We start from the raw sequence: 24,389 nt of genomic DNA on the forward strand, positions 1-24,389 counted from the left end.
TTTGGGGATGGTAATGTGGAATAGGTAGTAGCCATTAAAACATTTTTGATAGGTAGGTAATTATTCATATTATTCGAAGATATGAAGATGTACAATAAACTCAAGGAGCGAAATACACCTTATCCGATTTAACTACTTGTTGTACTTGCTTAATCTGTAATGTCGATCCATATGCAGGCACGGCTTCAATCGCTGCTCCTGAGACCAAAACATCCTTGCAATAGTACTTTAATGCCACAGGTACAGGTGATCCTTGCTCTGATGTGATAAACTTGGCCAACAATTTCGACGAATCTTTGCTCTGAAGAATGGCTTCATTGGTCCAAGTCAATTGTTTCCTGCTCACATCCCATGCTCCTTGTGGTGTGCTTTGCACATTGGTCACCGTCGCTTGATCAAACTTGACACACACGGCAAGCTGACTCTTGCTCAATGATACATCGTCTGCCATCTTGTGTTTGACAATCAAATAACTAGCGTCGGGCGTACATTTCCATGCGGGTGATAGCTGCATTGGTAATACTGATGATGAGGTTTGTAACTGGTATGCAAAGCATGGAACAGGTGTTCGGCGGTAATTCTCAAAAGCTTCTGGTTTCAGTCGATAGATCTCAGGATCATCACCTTGTTGCCATGCTTCCACAAACGTTGGATTAGGTTTGACCATCGCTTCCTTGCTTGGGCTGTGTAATCTCAAAAGGAGTGGATCTGTCAATGCTGTTGGGCCGTTGTATACAAGTTTAATGTGTCCAGTAACACGCACGCTATCGTCCGCTTGTGGATCTCTTTCAACGATCTCGACAATAGATGCATAAATTTGAGATTGTCCCGTTTCAGAGATAGCTTGCAATTGGTTGGAAGAAGGGATGTCATGTGATAAGGTTGGGCTTTGCGAGGATGGTGTTGAAAGGTCGAAAGAGTTTTGGTGGAAAGGATTGGTTGGCGTAGTTGATGCTGATGAGATCACGGAGCTGCCCTGCACGATTGCATCCTCATTCTTGTTGGTGTTGCCATGTCCAGGATCGATTTGCATACTGCGAGTGTTGCTAAAGTGACCACAACTGAATAAGTCATCACGGCAAGAACCTATCTCATATGCAAACTTACTCTCGTCGTCCACGGGGTCGTCGTGATATAGAAGGTGTTCGCTGAAAGGGTTTCATTAGCCACGCGATATACCAAGAATATCCCAGCTACTTACATCTCTCAACAATGTCGACATACGGTTCAACGCAGCGTGTGCTTCAGGATCATTTTCTTTTTGGATAGCATCATTACGAATATCAATTTTGAGTCGTTGCCCCGTTTGCAAACTACACATCAACCAAATAAATATCACTTGTCCTCATGCCATTCCATCCAATACGCATTTACCTAGCCGAGTCAGTGTCGAAGCTTGCATTATCATCTTGAACAGCCATCGTGTATGCTGATCTATCGGGTGGAGGAATTGTGTAGCCTTCTGAATCAACTTGTGGCGCCTATTCCCCATCATCATATTATCAGTCGATATGAATTCCAATTCGCTGTAAATGAGTTTTCACTCACCTGTTGTGTTGGTAATTGTTCTGAAGAATGAAGGCTCGTGGATGCTGGCATTGATGATGCTGGTGCTGGTGGGGTGGAAGGATTGGATATATTGCCCCTTGAGCTATGTGATGCCCGGCTACTGTTTGCATCAGCATGATAATAGCTGCCACGTGATGGTTCTTCTGCAATGGATGGCGTGCTAAATAATCCATGTGAATAGGGATAATCCATAAACTCAAGATCGGCCCACTTACTCTGGAAGTCGTGTTGCTGAACCATTACGAGTCTTTCGTCGTATAGAGAATGTTGACCTTACTATTGCACATGTCAATAACCAATCTCGCTAATTCATCACTCGGCACTTACCACGGCTTGTTTTTGATGGGGGACGTGCCACTTCGGGTTCAGAGACTTGAGAATAGCTTCCATTACTACTTTGGCGGCCATCAAGGCTGTGTCTGCGTGATTCGGAATGAGGGATATTGACGGAAGTTGTAGCTGATGCTTTAGCCATGCCGTGTCCACGTGATTTGCAAAATTGCTCAAGCTCGCTCTGCACGTCAAAGGCCGAAGCAGCCGACATGGTGACATTGGCAATCTGATACACGTGTTTGTTAACGTTATTGTATTCTTGGCATGCAACCAAATAGGCTTACCTCCATGCGTTTCATCATCTGATCCGTTTGAAGCTGTGAGAATTGCTCCACTAACGCCTTGAGTCGTTGTAATCGAGATTCCTCCAACAATTGATGATGCTGTTGTCAACAAGTTAGACCAAGCCATCGACAACTTTTTCTCTATACACTTACCATTAAGAATTCAGGACCGTCTCGCACCCATTGTGAAGAAGCTGATTCCATGTTGCGTTTGGAGGCACCAGAATCCTTATTGGAACGTTTGAAAAGAGTGCCCTTGTCACCACTCTTTTTGCTCTGCCAGGTAATGTATTATCAATATCCATCCTTTTTCGCTTCTATTCATGAAACGTACCTTCTTTGCATTCTCATCATACTCTTTGGCAAGACGCTGAAATGTCGGTTCCATCTATGTAGAATGCATTAATAACCGCCCTCGCATTTATCCCTTTTCATGCAAGCTCATCCTTCTTCCCCTTTACTTACAGATTTTGCCTTGTTGTATTCCACAGGTGGATTCCTCAATGGTTTCTCAATCTCGTCAGCAATCTTGTAGCTCAATACGGCATGTGCTGTTGACGTTTCGGTAAATTCATTATACAGGAGATCCCATACAGGCGCAAAATTGCTATAGTAAACATAGGTTACACATCGTGTGTGTGTGTGTGAGAAGCAAGGTATGAATGCAACTTACCCCAAGATAGTTTTATCAGTGATAAATAGCTTTTTAGATGCCTTGACGAGGCTCTTTGCGTATTGGTCTTCTATTTGTGCTCTAGATAATATACGTGAGTGAGCTTTCATACGAGCGACTGTTGGTGGTAAGCTTGTCGAACCTTTCTCGAAAGTACTGCGCTAGTTCCTCATCGAGCAGTCTTCCAGTTCTCAAACGTTCTTGAACAGCGTCAATGCCGTCCTTAGGACGTGCCGTCTATAGTTGAAATTGAGGAATGTCAATAAAGGGCAAGTTGGCTGGAGTATTCATAACGCACCAGAAACGTATCGACGTATGGATTGTTGCTAGATTCCTCTGCCATAATTTCCCGAGCTTAAGAAGGAACGTATCGTATCGAGTTGAATAATGGTTGCAATGCCGAGGTAGAAAAGACAACGACGAGTGAGAGGTGTACACGCGATGAATAAAGAAAAGGAAAGAAAGAAAGAGAGAAAGAGACAACAGCACCAACACACACCCACACACATTCAACCGAATACGGCAAGTGGATTCTAGTCGCCGTTTCACCTTTTCGTTGCCTGTACAACAACCAGCAAGCTTTCTTTTGATAAACCCCCACCACTCCTTGTACTTGACGCAATGGTATCCCTGTTTCTGTGGCTACATGTGGTCGTTCAAGGGGCACTCATTTGGATATCCTCTTGATCCTGCTGCTGTCATCCATCATACCCATCCTACGTACCTCATTTGGCATATGGTTTCGAGATAGCAGCATGGTTGAAAGAACATCCGTGACCTGACCAATAAGGTGTATGTAGCATGGCAATAGCGTATCTTCAATAAACTCGACTATTTCGTTATTGATGTCAATGTATGTATCATCATCAGGAGACTTTGTTGGCGGGGATCGGCACTATAACAAATAATACATGCGTGGATTCATTCATTATCAGTGATGCTAATGCAATTCATTGCTTCAGATGATGAATGCATGCATGCACAAATTGCATTCGCACAATGGATGGTACTTTGTCTCCAATGTTCTTGTATCACCAATATCCAAAGATAACTTATTATACAATGCAATATTACTTTACAGAACTTCAAGCCAACAAAGCACGTGGCGTATCACTGAAAAAGTGAAAGCGATCTGCTGCCGTGTTTTCTTCCCCCTTGTCCAAAGAACCTTAGTTTCCTAAATACATTGCTATATAAAACAAAGACGGTACCGCTCTAATCCACAATTGTGGACAACAAAGAAGCATAATTCATGCTAGGTCGATCACTCGTTGGCAGGGTGTATGAAATGGCGTGATTGGTCCTTGCGTTCACTTTGTGTCACCAAGGATAATCTTTCGGAGAATACTTACCCGCTTATCGATCTTGGTACAACCATGATTCCATTATTGGTGTGCACAACTTTTATGTTCAACACCTTGCATTATCCAGAAGCATTTGACAAGATTGGTTTACTCTCGACGTCATAACAATGCAGCTTTGCATAAAGATCGTGAGATGTTTTGTAATGCACTGGCATGCTGTTGTAAGCCTTATTATCGAGATCGATAGATTGTTTGCATTGGCAATGCTGGGCGTCTCAGCCATTTGGAAGATTTTATTGCTCTTACCAACATGAGGATGATCGATCCATAAACTGCAAGTTAACAGCCACTTCCTATGAATGGGCACTGTTGCAAAATCCACTGCATGGGAACGATGCTCTTGCTGAAGACATTTATTTCCATGATTCAAGTAGCTTGATTCGAGCTGATTTGACCGAGATACGCTCAAACAAAGGGTTACATCCAGCCGTATACATGTATGGGCAGCCTATCTCAACTGATGTATACACGTTGTTTTACCGTAGCTCGTTCAAATAAGCTCGGATCAAGCTACTTGGGTCATGGAAATAAATGTCTGCAGCAGGAGCATCGTTCCCATGCAGTGGATTTCACAACAATGCTGATCGGGGGAAAATGGCTGTTAGCAGCCAATGTATGCACTGCAAATGAAGCTTGCGTACCTGTCATGCATTGTCCCTGAAGCCCTGACCTTTTTTAACTCAGTTACGCAACACGGCCCTCTGCATCTTTTGCTCTGTCAGGGTCTAGCTACTTTACATTAAACAAAGACCACTTCCCATATAGCATCACGGTTACAAACATAAAGGTGCCTGTATCTCCGAACTTTACAATGAAACGTGAAGTTTTTATTAGAGCAATGTGCTCGGCTTGGCCAACAGCACCTTGTGTGAAAGTTTCACGTTCAATGTCGCAACTAGCTCAAAAAATATTTTTTGGTCGTCGTCGTCGAAGAGGTCGACCCCCAGATCCAGTTTGGCTGGTAGCGACATTGCGAAATCTGGGATTGGCAAGCTTGATCGTGAAACTTTCACACAAGGTGCTGTTGGCGAAGCCGAGCCCACTGCTCTAATAAAAACCCCACGTTTCATTGTAAAGTTTGGAGATACAGGCACCTTTATGTTTGTAAACGTGATGCTATATGGGAAGTGGTCTTTGTTTAATGTAAAGTAGCTAGACCCTGACAGAGCAAAAGATGCAGAGGGTCGTGTTGTGTAACACAGCTACGTTTGCATGAATGAAAGGGTCAATGTATAATTACTTTATGGATCATCTAGGAACAGGCATGTATTGCTAGCTAACGGTCACTTTTATCCAATCATCATTGTTGCGAGATCCACTGCATGGGAACGATGCCCCTGCTCCAGACATTCATTTCCATGATTAGAGTAGGTTGATCCGAGCTGATTTGACTGAGCTGTGGTCAAAGAGAGATTACATCACTCTGGACATCAAGCACGCTCGATGTAGCTCAACCGATGTAATCTTGTGTGAGCGTAACTCAACCAAATCAGCTCGGACCAACCTACTTTAATCATGGAAATGAATGTCTGGAGCAGGAGCATCGTCAACCTACAATAGAATGCACAAAAGTTGGGAATGCACAAAAGTGGCTATTAGCTGCCAATGTATGACATAAAAGTGAGGGTTGCGTACCTTTCATGCATTGTCCCTGAAGTCCTGACTTTTTAGCTGAGTTACCCAAAGAGGTCCTTCTGCATCCTTTGCTCTGCCAGGGTCACCTACTTGATAATGAACAAAGACCACTCTTCATATAGCATCACGCTTACAAACATAAAGGTGCCTGTATCTCCGAACTTTACAATGAAACGTGAAGTTTTTATTAGAGCAATGTGCTCGGCTTGGTCAACTGCACCTTGGGTGCCAGTTTCACGATCAAGCTTGCCAATCCCAGATTTCGCAATGTCGCTACCAGCCAAACTGGATCTGGAGGTCGACCTCTTCGACGACGACGACCAAAAAATATTTTTTGGGCTGGTTGCGACATTGAACGCGAAACTTTCACACAAGGTGCTGTTGGCCAAGCCGAGCCCATTGCGCTAATAAAAACCCCACGTTTGATTGTAAACTTTGGAGATACAGGCACCTTTATGTTTGTAAACGTGATGTTATATGAAGAGTGGTCTTTGTTCATTGCCAAGTAGCTAGTCCCTGACAGAGCCGAAGATGCTGAGGAGTGTGTGTAACATAGCTGAGTGGATAGAACTGGAGTATCAATGCATGACAGATACACAAACTTAATTTCTTGTTCATGTATTGCCAGCTAACAGCCACTTCCTCCCAATCATCCTTGTTGTCCAACCCAATGCATATGAACGATTGTCCTGCCCCAGCCCGCCATCTCCATCCTTCAACTTTCTTGATCCGAGCTGATTTGGTTGAGTTACGGTCAAACACAGAAGTATCATCCAATTTGACAAAAGTTTAATCTACATAGTTATAACGGCAGCTAATAGCCCATTCCTTCCATTCACCTTTGTTGTCCAATCCAATGCACACGAACGATTGTCCTGCTCCAGCCCATCATCCCCATCCTTCAACTTTCATGATCCGAGAGGATTTTGAAGTATCGCCCAATATGAGAAAAATCATTTTGCAAAGTTATTTGTAAACTGCCAGCTAATAGCCCATTCCTCCCATTCTCCTTTGTTGCCCAATCCAATGCATACGAACGATTGTCTTGCTCCAGCCCAGCATGCCCATCATTTAACCTTCATGATCCAAGAGGATTTGACTGAACAACGGTCATTCAAAGAAGTATCATCGAGCCTACTTAATTTCCCACTTCTTCCACGTCCCCGCTCCTTGTGTCTTCCTCCCATTCTCAACTGTTGCCCCATTCAAGTACAACTACCACCTGCGAACGATTGTCCTGCTTCAACCCATCATGTCAACCCTACAACTCTCTTGATCCGATTGTCTTTGACTGAATGGCAAGTCCATAGCGTATACACCCCACTACAACACACACATTCCCTGATGCTATACACTCTCTTGCACACTCCTTTGCCACGACCAAGCGTAACAGCAATCGTTCCTGCAGTCGCCATTTGCAAGGTCTTTACTCCATTGTCTCAAACAGCATTCACAACCTTGTCGCTCTACTACAACACGCGTCTCTGCCACGACCAAAGCAGCTGGTCTTAGCAATGTCTTTACTTCATTGTGTCAAACAGCGTTCTTTACTTGCAGCAGCTTGCCCTACAACCTTTCTACGTGAACAGCAGATAGACATTGTATAGAAGCATCTTAATTTACGCGCAGCAACTTGATTTGGTACATACGGGTTCCAATGGATGATGCCATATCAGCTATCAAGTACACCACAATACAAGCCATCTTCGCCTGGTTGAGATGCGATAGAAAATGGCCAAGCAAGCAATCGACAGCAGTCGGATGGAAAAGGAAGCATATCAGCAAACGATATTGGACTTGCAATGGCTATGATGGATGGGTGGATGGAATCAAGTGCAGTGATGAGAAATCCTGGAATGCTGCTTTGGATACTTGGCACGTTGTCAGCATGTCATGTACGATGGATCATAGCACGTGGATACGACTGAGGATGAGGATGAGGATGATGGATTGGATGATATTGTGGAGAGGGCGTTTATCTTTTGACGAAGGAAGGTGTTTTACAACTATGGATGATACGCAAGTCAAATCATGCAGCAACTTTTTTCCAATCACGGACAAAGGATGTTTATGATGGCAGCAACCAAGGATACAATGACACAATAATACCCGCTGACTCTATGTGATTCGCTCGCGCCATATTCAATTCGCAAGGCTGTTCCCTTATCATGTTTACATCCGCGTCTCTTTCTTACACCTTCTCATGATGTACTCATTCCCATGATTGAAATCGCCCTTATAGCAGAAAGAATAGCTCACTTTTTCAATCCATGCTGTACTATGGTGTAATGAAGCACAATAAGAGGGCTAATAAATCATTGTGTGTATCAACCTTGAATCACATTTTTATTGTACAGGCGAGGAGTTGGGATGTGCATTTGACTAATACATACACCTTAACAACCATACTTACACTAAAACGTATACATGGTTGAACATGATCCAGATAATCTTATCATCCGCTGACACAATTTATTTTTGGAGTGTATGATACAACGTGGGAGAGATGATGATCGGCAAGATATCAAATTAATATCAGCGATCCATCAGTTTTAGATAAATTGTCCCTAATTGTAAAGGATTTGCCACCCCATGTAGCAATCACACATGGCTTACATGGGCCTGGCTATGTAGAATCAATGGTAATCATTCGATTTCCCCGAGATGTAATTGAACCAGGTTATAGTCATGTGTTGTCTTCAGTGTGATGAGGGCTATGTACTAGGTGACAAAAGTTGCTCTTTCAATGTACAGGCCATTAGCGATGACCACTATTGAGATTTATCAGATCAAATAGTGCCATGTATTTCACAACATCACAACATCTGATGCTAGCCATTTTTAACTCACACCAGTACACATGGTTATAAACACGACTAAGGTGTTGGTTACTCCTACCAACAGAGTAAGGGTGAAAAGTAAAATGGCATGATGACAATGATGATGATGATGATTTTCATCAGGGACATCAAGATAATGATGGGTTGTCTTCTCGATGTAAAGGTGTCCTCTCCCTAAGAAATTCTGACTTCTCCCTCTTTTTGATCCGAAAAGGGCGGTAAGCAGCACAGGTAAGAAAAGAACAACACCATCTCCTTGAAACGAGCTTTACCCCTCCATGTCACTCGTTCATGGGTGTAAGTGTGCACATCCATATGCCTGTGTGGTTGCAGTCAAGGAGACCAAGAAGCACCTTGAGACATTAAACTAGACCATTCTCCTCCTTCATCATCATCTCTTTCCTACTTTTTTTTATCATTCACCATGCAGCCGTTATCTTGTATGAAGCGATTACAACCAAAATTACAATACGATGATCCACGTCTATTAAGCAAACGAAGGAAGCTATGCATCCTGCTATGTATTTCATTTTGTGTCAGCACGTCAAGTATATCGAGCACAATCTATTTCCCAGGTAAAAGCAGCAATCTGCTTGTTGATAGAGCCTTGTGTTGATAAGCGATATAGGAATACCTTATATTGCTGAAGAATTGCAAGCATCATCATTATCAGTGACATTGACAACGGCACTCTACATCCTATTGACTGGTATTGCACCCGTGTTTTGGGGCTCGATCTCTGATTACTACAAAATCCGAAGACCTCTTGTTCTCGTATCACTTGTGATATTTTGTATATCGACGGTGGTAGCAGGCGTTGTAAGCAACATATGGGCATTGATAGTATTGCGTTGTGTACAAGCAACAGGTGCATCATGCACGTTGGCGGTGGGTGCAGGCATTATTGCAGATTGCTTCGCTGTGGAGGAACGAGGTGCTGCATTCTCCCAATTCTTTTATGGCTTGTTTGTAGGCCCTCTTGTTGGTATGTAGTAAGGATTGTGCATTGCCTTTATACTCACATTACATTTATGTAGGCCCTGTGATAGGAGGTGGCCTCATCATGCTGCCATCCACTTGGCGTGCCACTTTTTGGTTTTTGAGTGCGTATGGGCTATGTATTTTATTCGCGGTGTTTTTCGTTCTCCCAGAAACGTATCGTGTTGAAAACCCAAGCGAAAATGGTATCGTCATTGACGACGTGTCATCTTCCTCTTCTACCTCGGATGAAGAACTTGGCTATTACAAGAGGAATGAAAAGGCCGTTAGCAATGAAAAACAAGAACCTGATCCCACGACACCAAAAGCCCATTCGATGATGAATCCTTTAGAGCCATTTTTCATGCTGCGACATCCATTTGTATTGATGGCATCTACCATCTCTGGCGTTGCATTTGGTGCCATGTATGCTGTGGAGACCATTATGCCTAGTTTGTACCAACAGCATTACGATTTCGTTGCATGGCAAACAGGTTGGTTGTTCATACACATGCTTTATGTATGGGAGGAGTATTTCACTCACATTTTTGTTGAGTATAGGATTGACATTTTTGGGTGCTGGATTGGGCAACACATTGGGCACGGTGATCAATAGTGTGTCATCGGATCGATTACTATTACGATCACGTCGACGACGAGGGGGTGAAGAACGAGTCGAAGATAGATTAACATTGAATCTATGGCCAAGTGGTGTCGTGATCGTGCCCTTAGGGCTCTTGCTATTTGGATGGCCCTTGGTGTTCAACCTTTCTTACTGGTATCCAATTATCGGGTTTAGTATTCAAAACATTGGCATGGTGCAATTAATGACCTTGTCAAGTGCTTATCTCGTCGATGCTATGCCAGGTCGTGGGGCTACAAGCGCAGCAGCAGCCAATTTAATGCGTAATACCTTTGCAGCTATTCTCACTTTGGTATCCAATCCAATGTCGGATACAATGGGCCCTGGTTGGACCACCGTGCTCTTAGCTGCACTTACATGGTGGTCTATGGGATTGCTTTTCCTTCTCAAAGTTTATGGACCTCGTCTTCGGCAATGGTCAGGATACGCTTAGCATAGTAATAATCCGTTGTACATCAACCATCATAGAAACATGCATACGTATCATGCAGCAGTAATAGTAAATATAGTAAATTCACGGCATTGTCGCCATTCATCACGAGCCATTCATTTCATTGTCAGCAGACATTACCCTTTGTCTTTCACCCAGTTGAGCAACCTCACAACCATGAACAAGCAAGTAGCTGCATTCTCGTTGTCATTGACACCTCCTTGTTCCCTTCGTTAACCTTACACTTTATTCCTCATTCCAACAGAGCAGACATGACTACCACTATGCACACTTTACTCTCTCAATTCAAAGGTAAACTTGCTCCCCCATCGTGAATGGCTCGTTTTTGCACTATATACCATGACTAATTACCCCACTCAATAGAAAACCCGGTCAATTGGGCATTGGCAGCAGTATGTAACAAGTTGTCGTCATGGTATTTGAGTATGGTTGCTAAGAGCATGTGTATCTATGTGGTTGTGTATGATAGGTCCTTGCGTATGTTGTACGTTCATTTGCGCACAGTAGCAAGCCAGCCGCTATTCCTGCAAAGCACCCCGATGTGATTGTGTTCAAGAACTATACCCCCAAGGAACTTGAGCCATTCAATGGCACCAATGATACACGTGTGTTGATGGGCGTCAATGGCAGCGTTTATGATGTCACTCGTGGACGTAACTTTTATGGACCAGGTATGTATATTGGATGGGGGGGGTTCAACATATCATTAAATAGAACTAACACCCAACACCATAGGTGGCCCTTATGCCAATTTTGCAGGACATGATGCGTCTCGCGGTTTGGCCAAGAATTCATTTGACTTGGAAATGATCACCGATCCTTCTCAACCTATCGACAAGCTTGAAGATTTAACGCCTGAAGAATGGGATTCGTTGCGAGAATGGGAACAGCATTTTGCTTCAAAGTACCTCTTGGTCGGCAAACTTGTAGAAAACGAGTAATCGACATTGGATATTCACATTTGCAATAAATTATCGACATGGTTGAAACCTTGTTTCATTTCGACGATCACAACTTCCCCAATCCTTGGCATTTGTTCACATGATACACCTGGAACATATCCACTACGCTTTGGAGATATCCATTTCTCTTCATGCAACTACCAGCACATACACACACAATACGTATTGGATCCATACAATGACGTACCTGCAACATAATAAGGAGAAACAGGTACAGTGTTTGGAACAAGTTTTGGATGGATAATGAGCACTTGTGTGGGGTAAAAGCGATTGAACAATGGATATTCACCATCCCATACCGAATTAGGCAAAAGTGATTGTGACCCAAGGGACCAACGTCAGTGAGAGATGGCATGGGAAAAACGTCAGCGGCTTAAGCAAGCACGGATACCCAACCGAGCCCTTTTTTGGGATTACGTTGAAAGGCAGGTCAAGAAAAAAGGCAATAGGGGTTGCATTTGAATCGAGGAAATTTAACCTCTCTTTCCGCTCTCTTTCACTTTTATCATGCAACACCGACATCCATCACTGTTATTACTACTTTTATCATTCCTGCTCCTTGTATCATCCATATCTACGTCTTCTTCGTCTTCCGATGCCTATCATTATCGAATTGGAACCGGCAAAGGAGATATGACCGGCCCTGTGAGTGAAGTCACCTTTATGGGCTATGCCGAATGGTCGCAGGTCGGCCAAGGATTATTACAACGAATCTATGCACGAGCCTTCATTATTCACGATGACGAGTCAACAAAGAAACGAGTCGTCTTTGTCAATACCGATACACAATCGATGGGCGACATTGTAAAGAAACGGGTGGTGCAACAACTTCAAGCCATGTATGGTCCCACGTTATACACAGCTGATAATGTCATGCTCTCCAGCACACACACGCATAGCAGCATGGGTGGATATCTCCAATACAGTAAGTGTTTGTACCTGATCCATCATGACCAGCTGTGATTAAATCATCGTTCTAGCTCTGTTTCAGATATCAGTCAAGGGATGGCTTGAAGAAACAACGCAACCCATGGTGGATGGCATCGTTCGTGCTATTGTACAAGCTCACAATAATCTGGAACGTGGCTCTTTGACGACCAATGTGGGTGAATTATTGGATGCAAACATCAATCGATCGCCCAAAGCCTATCTCCTCAACCCTGAAGAAGAACGTGCACACTACAATTATGATGTCGACAAAGATATGACGTTGCTCGGATTTCATGCTGATGATGATGGCAGTAATTCACCCATGGGATTTATCAACTGGTATGGATCACACGATGTCATGTATGTCACTTGTCACCACTCACACGTTTTATTTATACATGTAGGTTTGCTGTACATGGAACATCCGTCAATGCAAGCAACAAGCTGGTGAATGGAGACAACAAGGGATATGCTGCCTATGCTGCTGAGCATCATTTTAAGAACAACTTTGTCGCTGGATTTGCTCAAGCCAATGAAGGAGATGTGAGCCCCAATACAGAAGGTGCCTTTTGCAGCGGCACTGATATTCCATGTGATGGATCGCTTGATACTCAATGTCCTGGATCATCTAAATGCTTTGGAAGGTAACGTGTACTTCATGCTTCTCTTGTTGTTGGGGGGGGGGGAGTGAGGGGAGAAGAAAATGAAAATGCTCAGGGGGGTTTGGATGGCCGCGTGGGGAAGCATGACACATTTTAAATTGATGCTGCTGTATTCAGGGGTCCCGGATGGAAAATCAGTGACTATGAATCAAACCGTATCATTGGTCAACGTCAAGCCGATCTTGCCATTGAACTTTTGGAGAAGGCGGATCGCATGGTACAAGGCCCTGTTGACTTTCGACAAAAGTATTGGGACATTACAAAGACAATTATCAAAAAGAGAGATGGGACACTCGGCTCGCCTTGTCCTGCTGCCATTGTAAGTAATTAAGGGAGAGAGAGAGAGAGAGAGAGAGACGGATGTGACACATGTTGTTAACTAACATCATCATTTCATGCAGGGTTACGGATTTGGTAAGATGTCAAAGTGATGATGATGATGTTCTGCTCATCTCACATGCGCCTCTTTAAAATAGCTGCTGGAACAACGGATAATCCTGCTATTAATGGCATCTATCAGGTAGGATTGCATAATTGGGATTTTGAGGAGCTATATTTTCTCATTGCGTTTTGCCGATAGAATATGACGCATGGAACCTTTTTCTGGGATACGCTCAAGAACATTGTCAAACGCCCAAGCAAACAGCAAGTAGAATGTCATGCACCGAAAGCGAGTACGTTTTGGAAATGAAAACCTTGATGGTATACATACTCACCCAAAGTATAGTTATCTTGGATACGGGAGAGATGCATTTACCGTATACATGGCAACCACATATCCTTGATGTTCAGCTTTTCAGAATCGGCAACTTTTATATTGCAGCTGTGCCCTCCGAATTTACGACAATGAGCGGGAGAAGATTGAGGAATGCGATCAAGAATAAATTGGTCGAATATGGTATTGGCGATAATGAAACGACCGTTGTCTTGTCTGGGCCAGCGAACGGATATGCTGTAAGTTACATACATCAAAAGGAATATGGATGCTGATATAGGTATATGTGTTCTAGTCCTATGTCACGACGTTTGAAGAATATCAAATGCAGCGTTTTGAAGGAGGAGGGGTAAGACATTGCTAGCATGAGTATTCAGCAGGCTGACCACATGATGTTTGATGTAGACTGCCTATGGCCCTTATACTTTGGATGCGTACATTCAAGTCTTTGAAGAACTTGCCACTTCGATTGCTACGGATACACCCATCACCCATTCTGAAGAATTATTTGATTACACCTCCAAAGCATTCAGCCTCTTGTTAAGTGCCAGTGCAGATATTGCTCCTATGGGTCGTCAATTTGGTGATGTTATCAAGGATGTAAAGACCATCCAGCAACACGATCCTCCGTTGATGACGCTTGATGGAACAGCCGATACCACCGTTGCTGCCACATTTGTTGCCGGGAATCCAAGACACGACGTGATGGCTGAAAAGACATACTTGACAGTAGAAAGGCAGATGGATGATGGTCAATGGGAGGTGGTACGAACGGATCATGATTACGACACCCGGTAAGATTCAACAAGAGCAGAGATAAGGGGAAAACAGCTTGCTGATGGCATGATGACAGGTTCCGATGGAGGTATACGAGCCGTTTTGTGACACAATCAGAGGCCACTATTGAATGGGATATTGGTAAAAACGTACCAGGTAGGTCCTTGGTCTTTCTCTACTAGTATAATGAATGTATGCTAATGCGTATGTTTGTATAGCTGGCATCTATCGTCTTGGTTATTTTGGACACCATAAGGAATTCTTTTCGAGGTAGGATGGAATAGATGCATGTTGGCATTAGCACTTTATTGACCAAGGTATTACTACTATGTAGGAAAATTGTTCCTCATCAAGGCTACTCGAGTGAATTTACGGTTCAAGGACATGTGGATGCTATTCATGGCGATACCTATTGTCAACCCGAAGAACAAGACGTGGATGGATGCGTTGGCAACAATGGTGGACGTGTTGATACAACACCTGCTTTCCGATACATGACTCCCTTTGTGATGGATTTTCATTATGCCGACAAATCATAGAATACCCATCTTAGAATTTGAATACATACAACAAATGATACATTAAACTATATGTATAAACGTCAACACATGGTAAAAGAAAGGTTTGGTCGTATGTATTTCATCATGTCAATCAAAAGGTGGATGTGGGTAAATGATTAATTCAAGCGCTCTTGGATCCATGCATTGAAAAACTCGAGCGAATTTTCTGGTTGATCGGCTGGGGTCATATGACCTGCTCCATAGACTCGTAAAAAGGCAAATTGACCACTGGGAGTTTTGCGTAGTTGACCCGCATTATTGCCCCATTCAAGATCGGGTGCTGAACGCCAAGCTTGTTGGTCATGCCATTCCAACTCCATTGTCCAGGCCTTATTTCCTAGCCAATTGCATATAAAATCTTGGTCACCAGCATACACAAGCACACGCAATTGATGATCATCCAAGAGAGCTGTCAAGTCACGCACATAGGGACGCATCCAATCGCCTGCTCTTTGGAACATGTAGTTGATATGGATATTGCAATTGGCATACATGGTGCTGTTACTTTGAGTCGCTGTCCGTTGGGATACGTCGGCTGCACCAATGATAGCGTCCTTGATATCATCTCGATTTAGATAATCTTGCAAGAGGGAAAGATGGTCGTCACATAGCGAGTCGTCGACTTGACTACAATCTTTGCGTATGTCGTAAGGGCTGCGGCCACTTTGAGAGTAGTAGGGTTCAAGTAACGCATTATTACAGAAATCGGATGCTGCAACACACGCCTCCGTATTTGCTGGGTTGTCATAGCACATTGAAATGAGATTCTTGCACATGGGATAGGCGTCTTTCATCATTTCACATGCTCGGTCGTTAAGCAAACCAAGAGCACCATTCTTGTCGCATACCATGGGTGCATAATATCCATATTGAATCAAAGGATCTACCAATCCATTTCCAACGAGCAATGACTTGAGTTGGATGTTGCTTGCATCTTCTTGAACAAGACGTTTTCCAATGGCTGGGATATAATGTCCGGCATCTACATGCATGAAGGTTATTTATGAATCCACCTGCTGCGTGTTTTTTTCCTGTCTACTTGCATGATTCACCAGCAATGTGAAAGTCAAGCTTGCTGTATTCTGTTTAAAGGGGGAAACATGAGTTTGGTGCATGGTATGACATTATTTTTCATACCTGGGAATTCAGAAAAGAAAAGTTGAAGGAATGCATAAACATCCTCTGCAGCCGAATCCGTATCATGCACTTGATCGGGTCCATAAGAGTAACCCACATTGACAGGCTACGTCGTGATGAATAAACGAATTATATATGCTTTTGAATGCTTACCTGATCCAAAAAGATGACGCTGGCATTGTTGTTCCAAGAATACGGGTTAAAGTCAGTGCCACTACCATCCTCATTCAATAGACAAGGGCTGTATGCAATCTTTGTGAGTTGGCTGATGATGATGATGGGAAATAATACTAATACAAACCCAAGCTCCATAAATAAACCTGTCATGGATGAGCAACCTGGACCTCCATTAAGCCAAAGCACCAATGGATCGGTTTCTGGATTGTTACGTGATTCAAAGAACCAAAAGAAAAAGTGCTTGTCTTTGGCTGTCTCGTCCAAATAACCACTATACTAGTAATAATACGGCATTGATACATGTAGATAAGGTGGGGTTGGGTAGGAAGACTTACTTGTGTTACGCTTGGATCACAAATCTCTGCATCGGGTTGAGTAAGACGAATAAAGTACTCGGGAAGGGTGGGATGTGAAATGGATAAGAACGACTTTGGTGTGAATGATGGTGAAGAGGAAGGTGCCGCTAGAACAAGATTCCAACAGCTACAGATAAAAGAAAATAGAGTGGCACGAGCCAACGCAAAGCGTGCCATTAGGAAGATGATAAAAGAGAAGGAATAGTAATAAGTATCAGGGCCTGCTGATATACACGATATTGAAAGCCGTTACTGCTGTTGTCATTTATATGTTGAGAACTGAGCCAACAACAAAGTAAGTTGTGTACCGAGGCGATTACGATGATGACCAGTTTTATTGTCTTTTATTTCAACAAACTACTTTTGATATGCAACAAACATGTCAAATGGATGGGGGGAAACTCGCTATTATCTTGGCTTGGCTGAACTGTTGCTGTTGCGTTGACGTTTCACAAATGAGAGTGATCTCAGCTCGCGAGAAGACAACCTGCCTCTGCTTTTAGTTCCTTCACCTTACAACACCCGCTCCTTACAATGTCGACATCTGCAAAGCAATTCAAGGCACTAGGCGACGATGTTTGGAAGAACAAAGTAGAGAAGATTGTAAGTATCAAGTAACAGTACCATTCGAAGCGTCTATTCAACATGTCACCTTTTACAGAATGCCGAACTCTTTACGTTAACGTATGGATCACTTGTGGTGCAACTTGTCAAGGACTATGAAGACTACAGCGAAGTCAACAAGCAGTTGGAGCTCATGTACGTAATGGAAAAGAGTGACTGTATGGGCTTTTGAGACTTATACAAAGACATCGAAACAGGGGTTACAATATTGGACAACGAATGATTGAGGACTTTTTGGCACGGTCAGGTATTGGACGATGTGTGGATTTCCGTGATACGGCCGAAGCTATCAGCAAGGTTGGATTCAAAATGTTCCTCAATATTACTCCTACGGTGGGCAACTGGTCATCGGATAACAAGGAATTCTCGCTGGTGTTTGATGAAAACCCATTGACCGAGTTTGTTGAATTACCCGAGGATGCATTAGAAGGTGGTTTATGGTATTCCAATATCTACTGTGGTGTCTTACGTGGCGCATTGGAGATGGTGCAAATGCAAGTGGAAACCAACTTTGTCAGTGATGTCCTGCGAGGTGATGATGCGACTGAAATACGTGTCAAGTTGATCCGCTATCTTGAAGAAGAGGTTCCTGCAGGCGAGGATTAGAGATTGTACTTTCACACATATCCATCCCAACCCCACCCCATTTTTTTCTTGTTGACAATGAACACATGTATATCCTGATGGCACTTGTAGAATCGTATGATTTGTTTCCCCTTATCCCATGAAAATGTAATTCTTTTTGCTTGTCTATAAGATCAATTATTACAACATCTTGTTCGATTCATCAATTGTGAGAGCCCGTTCTTCCAATCCAGTCCAATCCACATTTCAGGTTCCAAATCATTTTATGAGCTCATGATAACAACTAATAAACGACATGTATGACCCGTTCCTGAAGCAATTTGTTGACATTGAATTGTTGCTATATGGCTTGTCTACATTTGATTATGTTTGGTATTAATGAGGGTCCTTGTACGTAATCGAAGAAAACACGTCAACGACTATCGATCCCATAAGGATGAACGCGTGCATAAACCACCGTGATCTTCATTGACGCGCTCATAACAACTCCGCATAATATCACGATTTTGCCTTGTGTTCAGTGTGTGTGTACCTTTCTCCCCCTCCTCCTCCTCCCCTTTTTTCCCAGAGCACATTTATTTATACAACTCTCCACTTGTCTTCAGACGTCAATCAAGAGCGATTCAGGCCAAGATGGAATTTACCGTGCTCGCACGCTTTGACGATTTCCTCTCGGCGTCTTTACTCGATGGCCTGTTCTTGTGGTTCAAGACGATCAAAATGAATGAGGAGAGCGCTCGTCCTAGTACACCAGCTCATGCGGTTCTCAAGATCATTCGGAAGCATATCGTCGAAGAAGAGAACATGAATAATGCTGTTCAAGAGCTATTAAAGTAAGCAAAGAGTCATAAAGACGTATGTACATTGTGGTCTAATGTGTGTGAGCTTTATTGATAATTAGGATGCGGTTTATACAAGAGTTCCTTGAAGGTGGAAAGGAGAAGGAATGGAATAACTTTATACAGCACATGAAACGGTACCTGAGCATGTAAGTGGATGCCAAAGGGATGATGGAGAGAAGGGGAGACTCATGATTCGCGCGCTCTCTCTCTCTTAGGTATCTGCCCAATGCTGGCTACGAGATTTGTGATACGCGAAGATATAGCTCTGATAGCGTGCAAGCGCGTATTGTGGCAACCAAGAAATGGGTGCCTGGAGACGAGATCAGGATGTGTACAGGCGGCATTGGCTATTTGAATCCAGAGCAGGATGTCATGTTGCGACAAACAGAACGCGATTTCAGTGTCATGTGGTCAACACGTAAAAGCAGCCATTGCCTTTTTCTGGGTCCCGCACGTTTCATGAATGTAAGCAAAATATCTATACATGTGGTCATCATTGATATGCGAGCGACTAATGTTCTATTATCCCTCAGCATGATTGCAATTCAAATACCAAGGTAAAAGAGGAGAGCTCATACAGCGCGGGATTTGTACTCACAAAGAGACGTATATTACAGTTTATGATTGTGAATGAGACGGCGATCACTTTCAAGGTGACCAAAGTTATTGAATGCGGGGAGGAGATCACCACATTTTACGGCTCCCAGTATTTTGGATCGGAAAATTGTGAATGCTTATGCCATACGTGTGAAAGGTAAAGAAAAAGAGGCAGGTAGATGTTGTGATCTTGCTGACACGTTTTTGAATAGCCGACAAGAAGGTGCATTTGCCGAGCAAACCAGCAATCAATCAACAGAGGATATGGAAGGTGGTGGAGAAGAGTGTGATGTACGACGTAGCAGTCGACGACGACGAGGTGTCAAATCATATGAAAGTAAGCATTTTACTGTATTCCAGAATAGTTGAATAGGATGCTAATTTGCGAACGTATAGAATTCTTTCGTCAAAACGACACCCCTAGAAAAAGACGAGGGAGACCACCCAAGTCATTGAAACAAGATACGACAAACAAAGCGCCACGCCAAGTCAAGGCATCCGAAGAGGAGGATCAAGGTGCAAGTAGAATTGAGGAACGTGATTCATCATTACCTGAGAGCTGGTGCCGGCAAACTCCGCATGAGCGCATTATGCTTGATCCATTCTCATTCTTATGCGACGTCAGCAGCAAACAACCTTACGCCGAATCGGCTGACAGCAATCGTAGCAAACCTAAGAGGAAGTCAACACAACGGGGTAGAAAAAAGAGAGGAGAGCAAAACGAGAATCAATGGGCACACAAAGTACCAGCGAATTGTCATGTTTGTGATGAGAGCATGGGAGAATTGAATGATTGGTTGATCCACCCAGCAACACAGTATAACGGTCAATGGCCTCCTACACGATGCTCGCGCTGTGAACGACATTACATCATCTTTCAACATGAATGGCCTGTGCGAAAGCTTAGGAAGAAAGGACGCAAAGCTGCTGAAGAGGATCCTCTCCATCTTCCATCTCCTGCCAACTCCACCGTATCATCGTCATCCACCTCGTCTCAAGATCAACCACATCATTCAGAGCATTATCAACTTCGAAAACGACATGCGAACAAGCCGCCTTCACCTATATCATCCTCCGATGATCAAGCAGCAGATCAACTCCATGTTCGAAAACGGCAGGCTGTCAAATCCTCATCGGCACCGATGCCATTAAAGAGTGAACAACAACATCCACAACCATCAACCTCCTCAATACCCTTGTTAAATCAACCACTACCACCAATATCATCACTACAACAGCAAGAACAGCCTCTTGATCAGAATCATTTCCTATCATCTCCAAGTATTCAGCCGTGTTGCTATGATTATCCAAAACAATGCGCAACAGCCCGGTTACCATTATCACCAGCGAATCGTCACCAACAGCAACCAACATGGATCAACCCTTATTCTTCAACACCCCCTTTACAACCAGGTTTCCATTTCTATCCTGGGCAATCAATACCATCAACATCATCGTCATCATTGCCATCAGAGGAGGAGCATGGACAACCTACACATCCTTCACCTAGACTATACAACACGCCCTACTCAGCTGATCAGCTTCACTACGCGCTTCACCACCAGTACCAACAACATCCCTATCATCATTCACGGTGATTATATCGATTCGACCACCACACAATCTCTCTCTCTCTCTTTCAGTATTTGCATATACATACATTCCTCTCATTAGCATGAAGAACACATCATCTAAAAGCGTCGTCAGGTAAATGTTGCTGTGGACGTGGTGTTTCTATGCATGATGCATGATTGACCATCAATGTCATTCCAGTTTCAAGTTATAGTCATTAGACACCTGTTGCATGTATATTTAAGCAGTACCTCTCTCTAAATACCACATGTTGCTTTTATTTTTCATATAAAGAATACTTGTCGTCGTACATGCCTAGCTCATCATCATCATCAATTGTTGAAACTTATCACGTGCCCCTGTAACGATTTATCCTCCCACAACCTTTTGCTTGACAACCGACCACCCAACCCCGCTTCTTCTTTCGTCTATGCTTTTAATGAATGGAGTGGGATCACTTCAGACAAGCTCTCGGTCAAGGTCAACCCGATCGCATCAAGCTCAAACTCTTGTTGGACAATGCAGCTTTTATTATTGACTTTCTTTCGCGTCTCTTGGAGGTACAACAACACCAACAACAACGACTACGCACTTGATCCAGCCATCGATCGCATCGATTCACTCACTCTCACACATGTATACCACAGCTATGCCGCCAATGCCAGACTCATGAAGAGATTGTAGCCTTGTATCCACAAGCATCGCAGGCACTTACTTTGGCATCGGTAACTATCAAATATGGGATACAACTTGCTTTGTAGCTAACGCAGTATGACTAGGATCATCCTTATCTTGCAGCACGCCCTGACATTGCACGCCTGCTAGTATCTTGTTTATTGGAATACAGCAAGTTTCAGTATGCTGAGGAGGGAAATACACTTCAACAACATGGGCCGTGAGTATTTATGGGTGTGTGCGTGTCAATGTCAAAAGTGCCAACCATTATGAAAAAGATCCATCAGCTGGTGCATTGCTCGGTTACGACGTCTTATCAACAATTCATCCACTCGAGGAGATAGCAAGGAAATGATTGAACGAAAGGTGGCCAAGATATCACAAAAACTGGACGATGGTTTATCATCAGGCAACTTGCAGGCAAGAAAAAGCTGTGGAATGGAAATGGGATGGACTTATCATCATCTGATACCTTGATGATTAGATGGCAAGGATCCATGAGCTGTTTGACATGGCCCTATTTTTGATACACGAGAAGCCGATTATTCCCCTGATCCAAAAGCTCACTGAATCAGCTATCCGGTTACATGAGAGGAATTCAAGACGTCGACATTGGGAAGCATTAACACCTTGCTCCGACAATGATGATGATCAAGATGATGATGGCCGCCTATTCCAAAATGCTGACGATGATGATACCATGTTGCTTCCTCCATCATTCCTGAATCGGTTATGCGAGCATGATGACACGTTATGGAACCTGTATTGTAATTGGTCTCCGGATCTCAAGTTTAGGCAAGTGGTGGGAAATGAGAATGGCGGAAGGATGGTTGCTTACTTTATGATTGATAGGCTTTGGAAGCATCATCCAGAGATTATCCGTGCTGAATTAATGCAATTGTTACACAACTATGCAAGCCAAACGACCTATGTGGCCAATGCCGATATCGACCTTTACATGATTGACTCGGAGGTGGTGGCGGCGTTGGCGCATGAACCTCCAGTCTCTCAGGTCGTATTTAAAATCATGGCTGAATTGCTATTGGAATATGGCGATTGGAGGATATACAGAGCATGGCGACATCTTGTTACAGCAACTGCTTATCAGGTAAGGGAGGGGAGAGAGGAATTGAGAATTGTTTATCAAGATGAACTTGACATGTTTGAAGTTTGTACCAGCTGGTCTGGAAGAAATCGACAAGAGTGATGGTGATATCAAGACAACTTTATCGAATTACATTTACGGTGGGCCAATACATGAGATACGTGTTTTACGAGGACAAGCATGGTTATGGATCCTTGTTCATCCCGAATGGGTGTTTCAATGGACTCAGGCGTTGGTGAACCAGTGTTATGACCGGGGAAGCACACATTTTTGGAATAAGGACGTGAGTACCAAATATCGGGCACGGGTGTATCAAGGGCAAGTCGTACGGGCAGACACAATAATGATTGATTCAAAATCAGGTGGAGAAAAGGATTGGAATTCTTTGTTGGCTTCTTTATCCATCAGACGACGATCGGCTCACGGATACCCTGGAAAGGTTTCGATCGTGGTTACAGCATACCCTACAAGGTGAGACAATGGATGGGTGTTGTTCTTCATTCTTCGAACTCATGCCCCCCTTTTTTTCTCCCTTTAATAAAGACGCCCACAGTGCTACACGAATGAGCGACGCGTTTTATGGTTCACTGGAAGAGATTTTTTGTGGTAATGTTATTGTGGCGCTTTGCATGACCATGTCTATACTGGTACGCTTGCCGGCGTGGTCGAATCAAGAATATGTAAACATGGCAAGTAGCACTATTACCCATGGGAGGAAGATGTGTGTGTGGTGCAACATGGTCTCATTGGTGAGCAAAACCTATTTGTAGTTGGACTCTGCCTTATCAATCAGCAGATCGGAGACTCCAAGGTAAACAAAAAGTGTGCATGTGTATGTATGTCTTGGCCCATGCCAACTCACAGGAACCATCTTAGGCCTTGCAAATCCGGTTACTTTCTTTTCCTCGACATGGTGCCTTTGTGGAAAAAGTCATTCCCATCATCAACATTACAAGTATTAGTCGACCATGTAGATACTACTATTGTACAGCAGCATACACATTCATGAATATACATAATGTACACTTTTTACATACGATCATCATGTCACATACATATCATTTCCACCGATCTACAATGCATGGGGGCATGGACATGGAACGTGGATACCAACGCCTGCGGCAATTTAGGCACAACCATGATCAACAAATATGCGTTGGAGGAGAACACGGTTTGATACTACCGCCCCCCTGATGGATAAATGGACGACGACCACGACCACGACGCCAATCATCACGAGGATGATGTTTCCCAAGGATTAAAGACCCAAGTCTTAACCACATGTTGTTGGATGATGTTCATTAGAGCTGGGAATGATGATATTTTGTGTCCCGTACCATGTT

At 43.5% G+C, this 24,389-nt stretch overlaps 8 protein-coding genes across 8 annotated transcripts; 6 read left to right on the forward strand and 2 right to left on the reverse strand.

The window, feature by feature from the left end:
- Nucleotides 1-100: 100 nt before the first annotated feature.
- Nucleotides 101-3,202, reverse strand: O0I10_011246 (uncharacterized protein; the record flags this gene model as incomplete). Its single annotated transcript, XM_058491216.1, has 14 exons — nt 101-1,046; nt 1,108-1,148; nt 1,202-1,313; nt 1,375-1,481; nt 1,549-1,729; nt 1,785-1,845; nt 1,897-2,128; nt 2,187-2,285; nt 2,340-2,462; nt 2,521-2,574; nt 2,652-2,793; nt 2,860-2,940; nt 3,002-3,096; nt 3,158-3,202. The coding sequence occupies 14 exons, from the start codon at nt 3,200-3,202 to the stop codon at nt 101-103; spliced, it is 2,319 nt and encodes a 772-aa protein (XP_058338019.1).
- Nucleotides 3,203-9,122: 5,920 nt separating this feature from the next.
- O0I10_011247 (uncharacterized protein) lies at nt 9,123-10,752 on the forward strand (the record flags this gene model as incomplete). The annotated part of the gene is made up of 4 exons (XM_058491217.1): nt 9,123-9,273; nt 9,327-9,683; nt 9,736-10,170; nt 10,238-10,752. 4 exons carry the CDS (start codon nt 9,123-9,125, stop codon nt 10,750-10,752), a joined length of 1,458 nt encoding a protein of 485 aa, XP_058338020.1.
- A 269-nt stretch (nt 10,753-11,021) lies between these two features.
- On the forward strand, nt 11,022-11,711 carry O0I10_011248 (uncharacterized protein; the record flags this gene model as incomplete). Its single annotated transcript, XM_058491218.1, has 4 exons — nt 11,022-11,061; nt 11,134-11,162; nt 11,240-11,441; nt 11,506-11,711. 4 exons carry the CDS (start codon nt 11,022-11,024, stop codon nt 11,709-11,711), a joined length of 477 nt encoding a protein of 158 aa, XP_058338021.1.
- A 528-nt stretch (nt 11,712-12,239) lies between these two features.
- On the forward strand, nt 12,240-15,355 carry O0I10_011249 (uncharacterized protein; the record flags this gene model as incomplete). Its single annotated transcript, XM_058491219.1, has 13 exons — nt 12,240-12,657; nt 12,713-13,001; nt 13,067-13,306; nt 13,442-13,643; nt 13,726-13,738; nt 13,801-13,844; nt 13,905-13,998; nt 14,052-14,278; nt 14,335-14,388; nt 14,445-14,833; nt 14,893-14,972; nt 15,035-15,086; nt 15,151-15,355. The coding sequence occupies 13 exons, from the start codon at nt 12,240-12,242 to the stop codon at nt 15,353-15,355; spliced, it is 2,307 nt and encodes a 768-aa protein (XP_058338022.1).
- A 137-nt stretch (nt 15,356-15,492) lies between these two features.
- O0I10_011250 (uncharacterized protein) lies at nt 15,493-17,223 on the reverse strand (the record flags this gene model as incomplete). The annotated part of the gene is made up of 6 exons (XM_058491220.1): nt 15,493-16,358; nt 16,429-16,458; nt 16,514-16,619; nt 16,667-16,754; nt 16,815-16,966; nt 17,026-17,223. The coding sequence occupies 6 exons, from the start codon at nt 17,221-17,223 to the stop codon at nt 15,493-15,495; spliced, it is 1,440 nt and encodes a 479-aa protein (XP_058338023.1).
- A 357-nt stretch (nt 17,224-17,580) lies between these two features.
- On the forward strand, nt 17,581-18,276 carry O0I10_011251 (uncharacterized protein; the record flags this gene model as incomplete). The annotated part of the gene is made up of 3 exons (XM_058491221.1): nt 17,581-17,649; nt 17,708-17,805; nt 17,868-18,276. The coding sequence occupies 3 exons, from the start codon at nt 17,581-17,583 to the stop codon at nt 18,274-18,276; spliced, it is 576 nt and encodes a 191-aa protein (XP_058338024.1).
- A 612-nt stretch (nt 18,277-18,888) lies between these two features.
- Nucleotides 18,889-21,292, forward strand: O0I10_011252 (uncharacterized protein; the record flags this gene model as incomplete). The annotated part of the gene is made up of 7 exons (XM_058491222.1): nt 18,889-19,088; nt 19,157-19,243; nt 19,313-19,562; nt 19,631-19,654; nt 19,715-19,851; nt 19,907-20,031; nt 20,091-21,292. The coding sequence occupies 7 exons, from the start codon at nt 18,889-18,891 to the stop codon at nt 21,290-21,292; spliced, it is 2,025 nt and encodes a 674-aa protein (XP_058338025.1).
- Nucleotides 21,293-21,709: 417 nt separating this feature from the next.
- O0I10_011253 (uncharacterized protein) lies at nt 21,710-24,055 on the forward strand (the record flags this gene model as incomplete). Its single annotated transcript, XM_058491223.1, has 11 exons — nt 21,710-21,826; nt 21,914-21,991; nt 22,046-22,161; nt 22,220-22,361; nt 22,426-22,736; nt 22,794-23,049; nt 23,111-23,329; nt 23,409-23,517; nt 23,590-23,735; nt 23,817-23,857; nt 23,923-24,055. 11 exons carry the CDS (start codon nt 21,710-21,712, stop codon nt 24,053-24,055), a joined length of 1,668 nt encoding a protein of 555 aa, XP_058338026.1.
- Between the last annotated feature and the right edge of the window lie 334 nt (nt 24,056-24,389).

This window comes from Lichtheimia ornata, assembly GCF_029851405.1.
Source record: "Lichtheimia ornata isolate CBS 291.66 chromosome Unknown scaffold00085, whole genome shotgun sequence".
NCBI lineage: Eukaryota > Fungi > Mucoromycota > Mucoromycetes > Mucorales > Lichtheimiaceae > Lichtheimia > Lichtheimia ornata.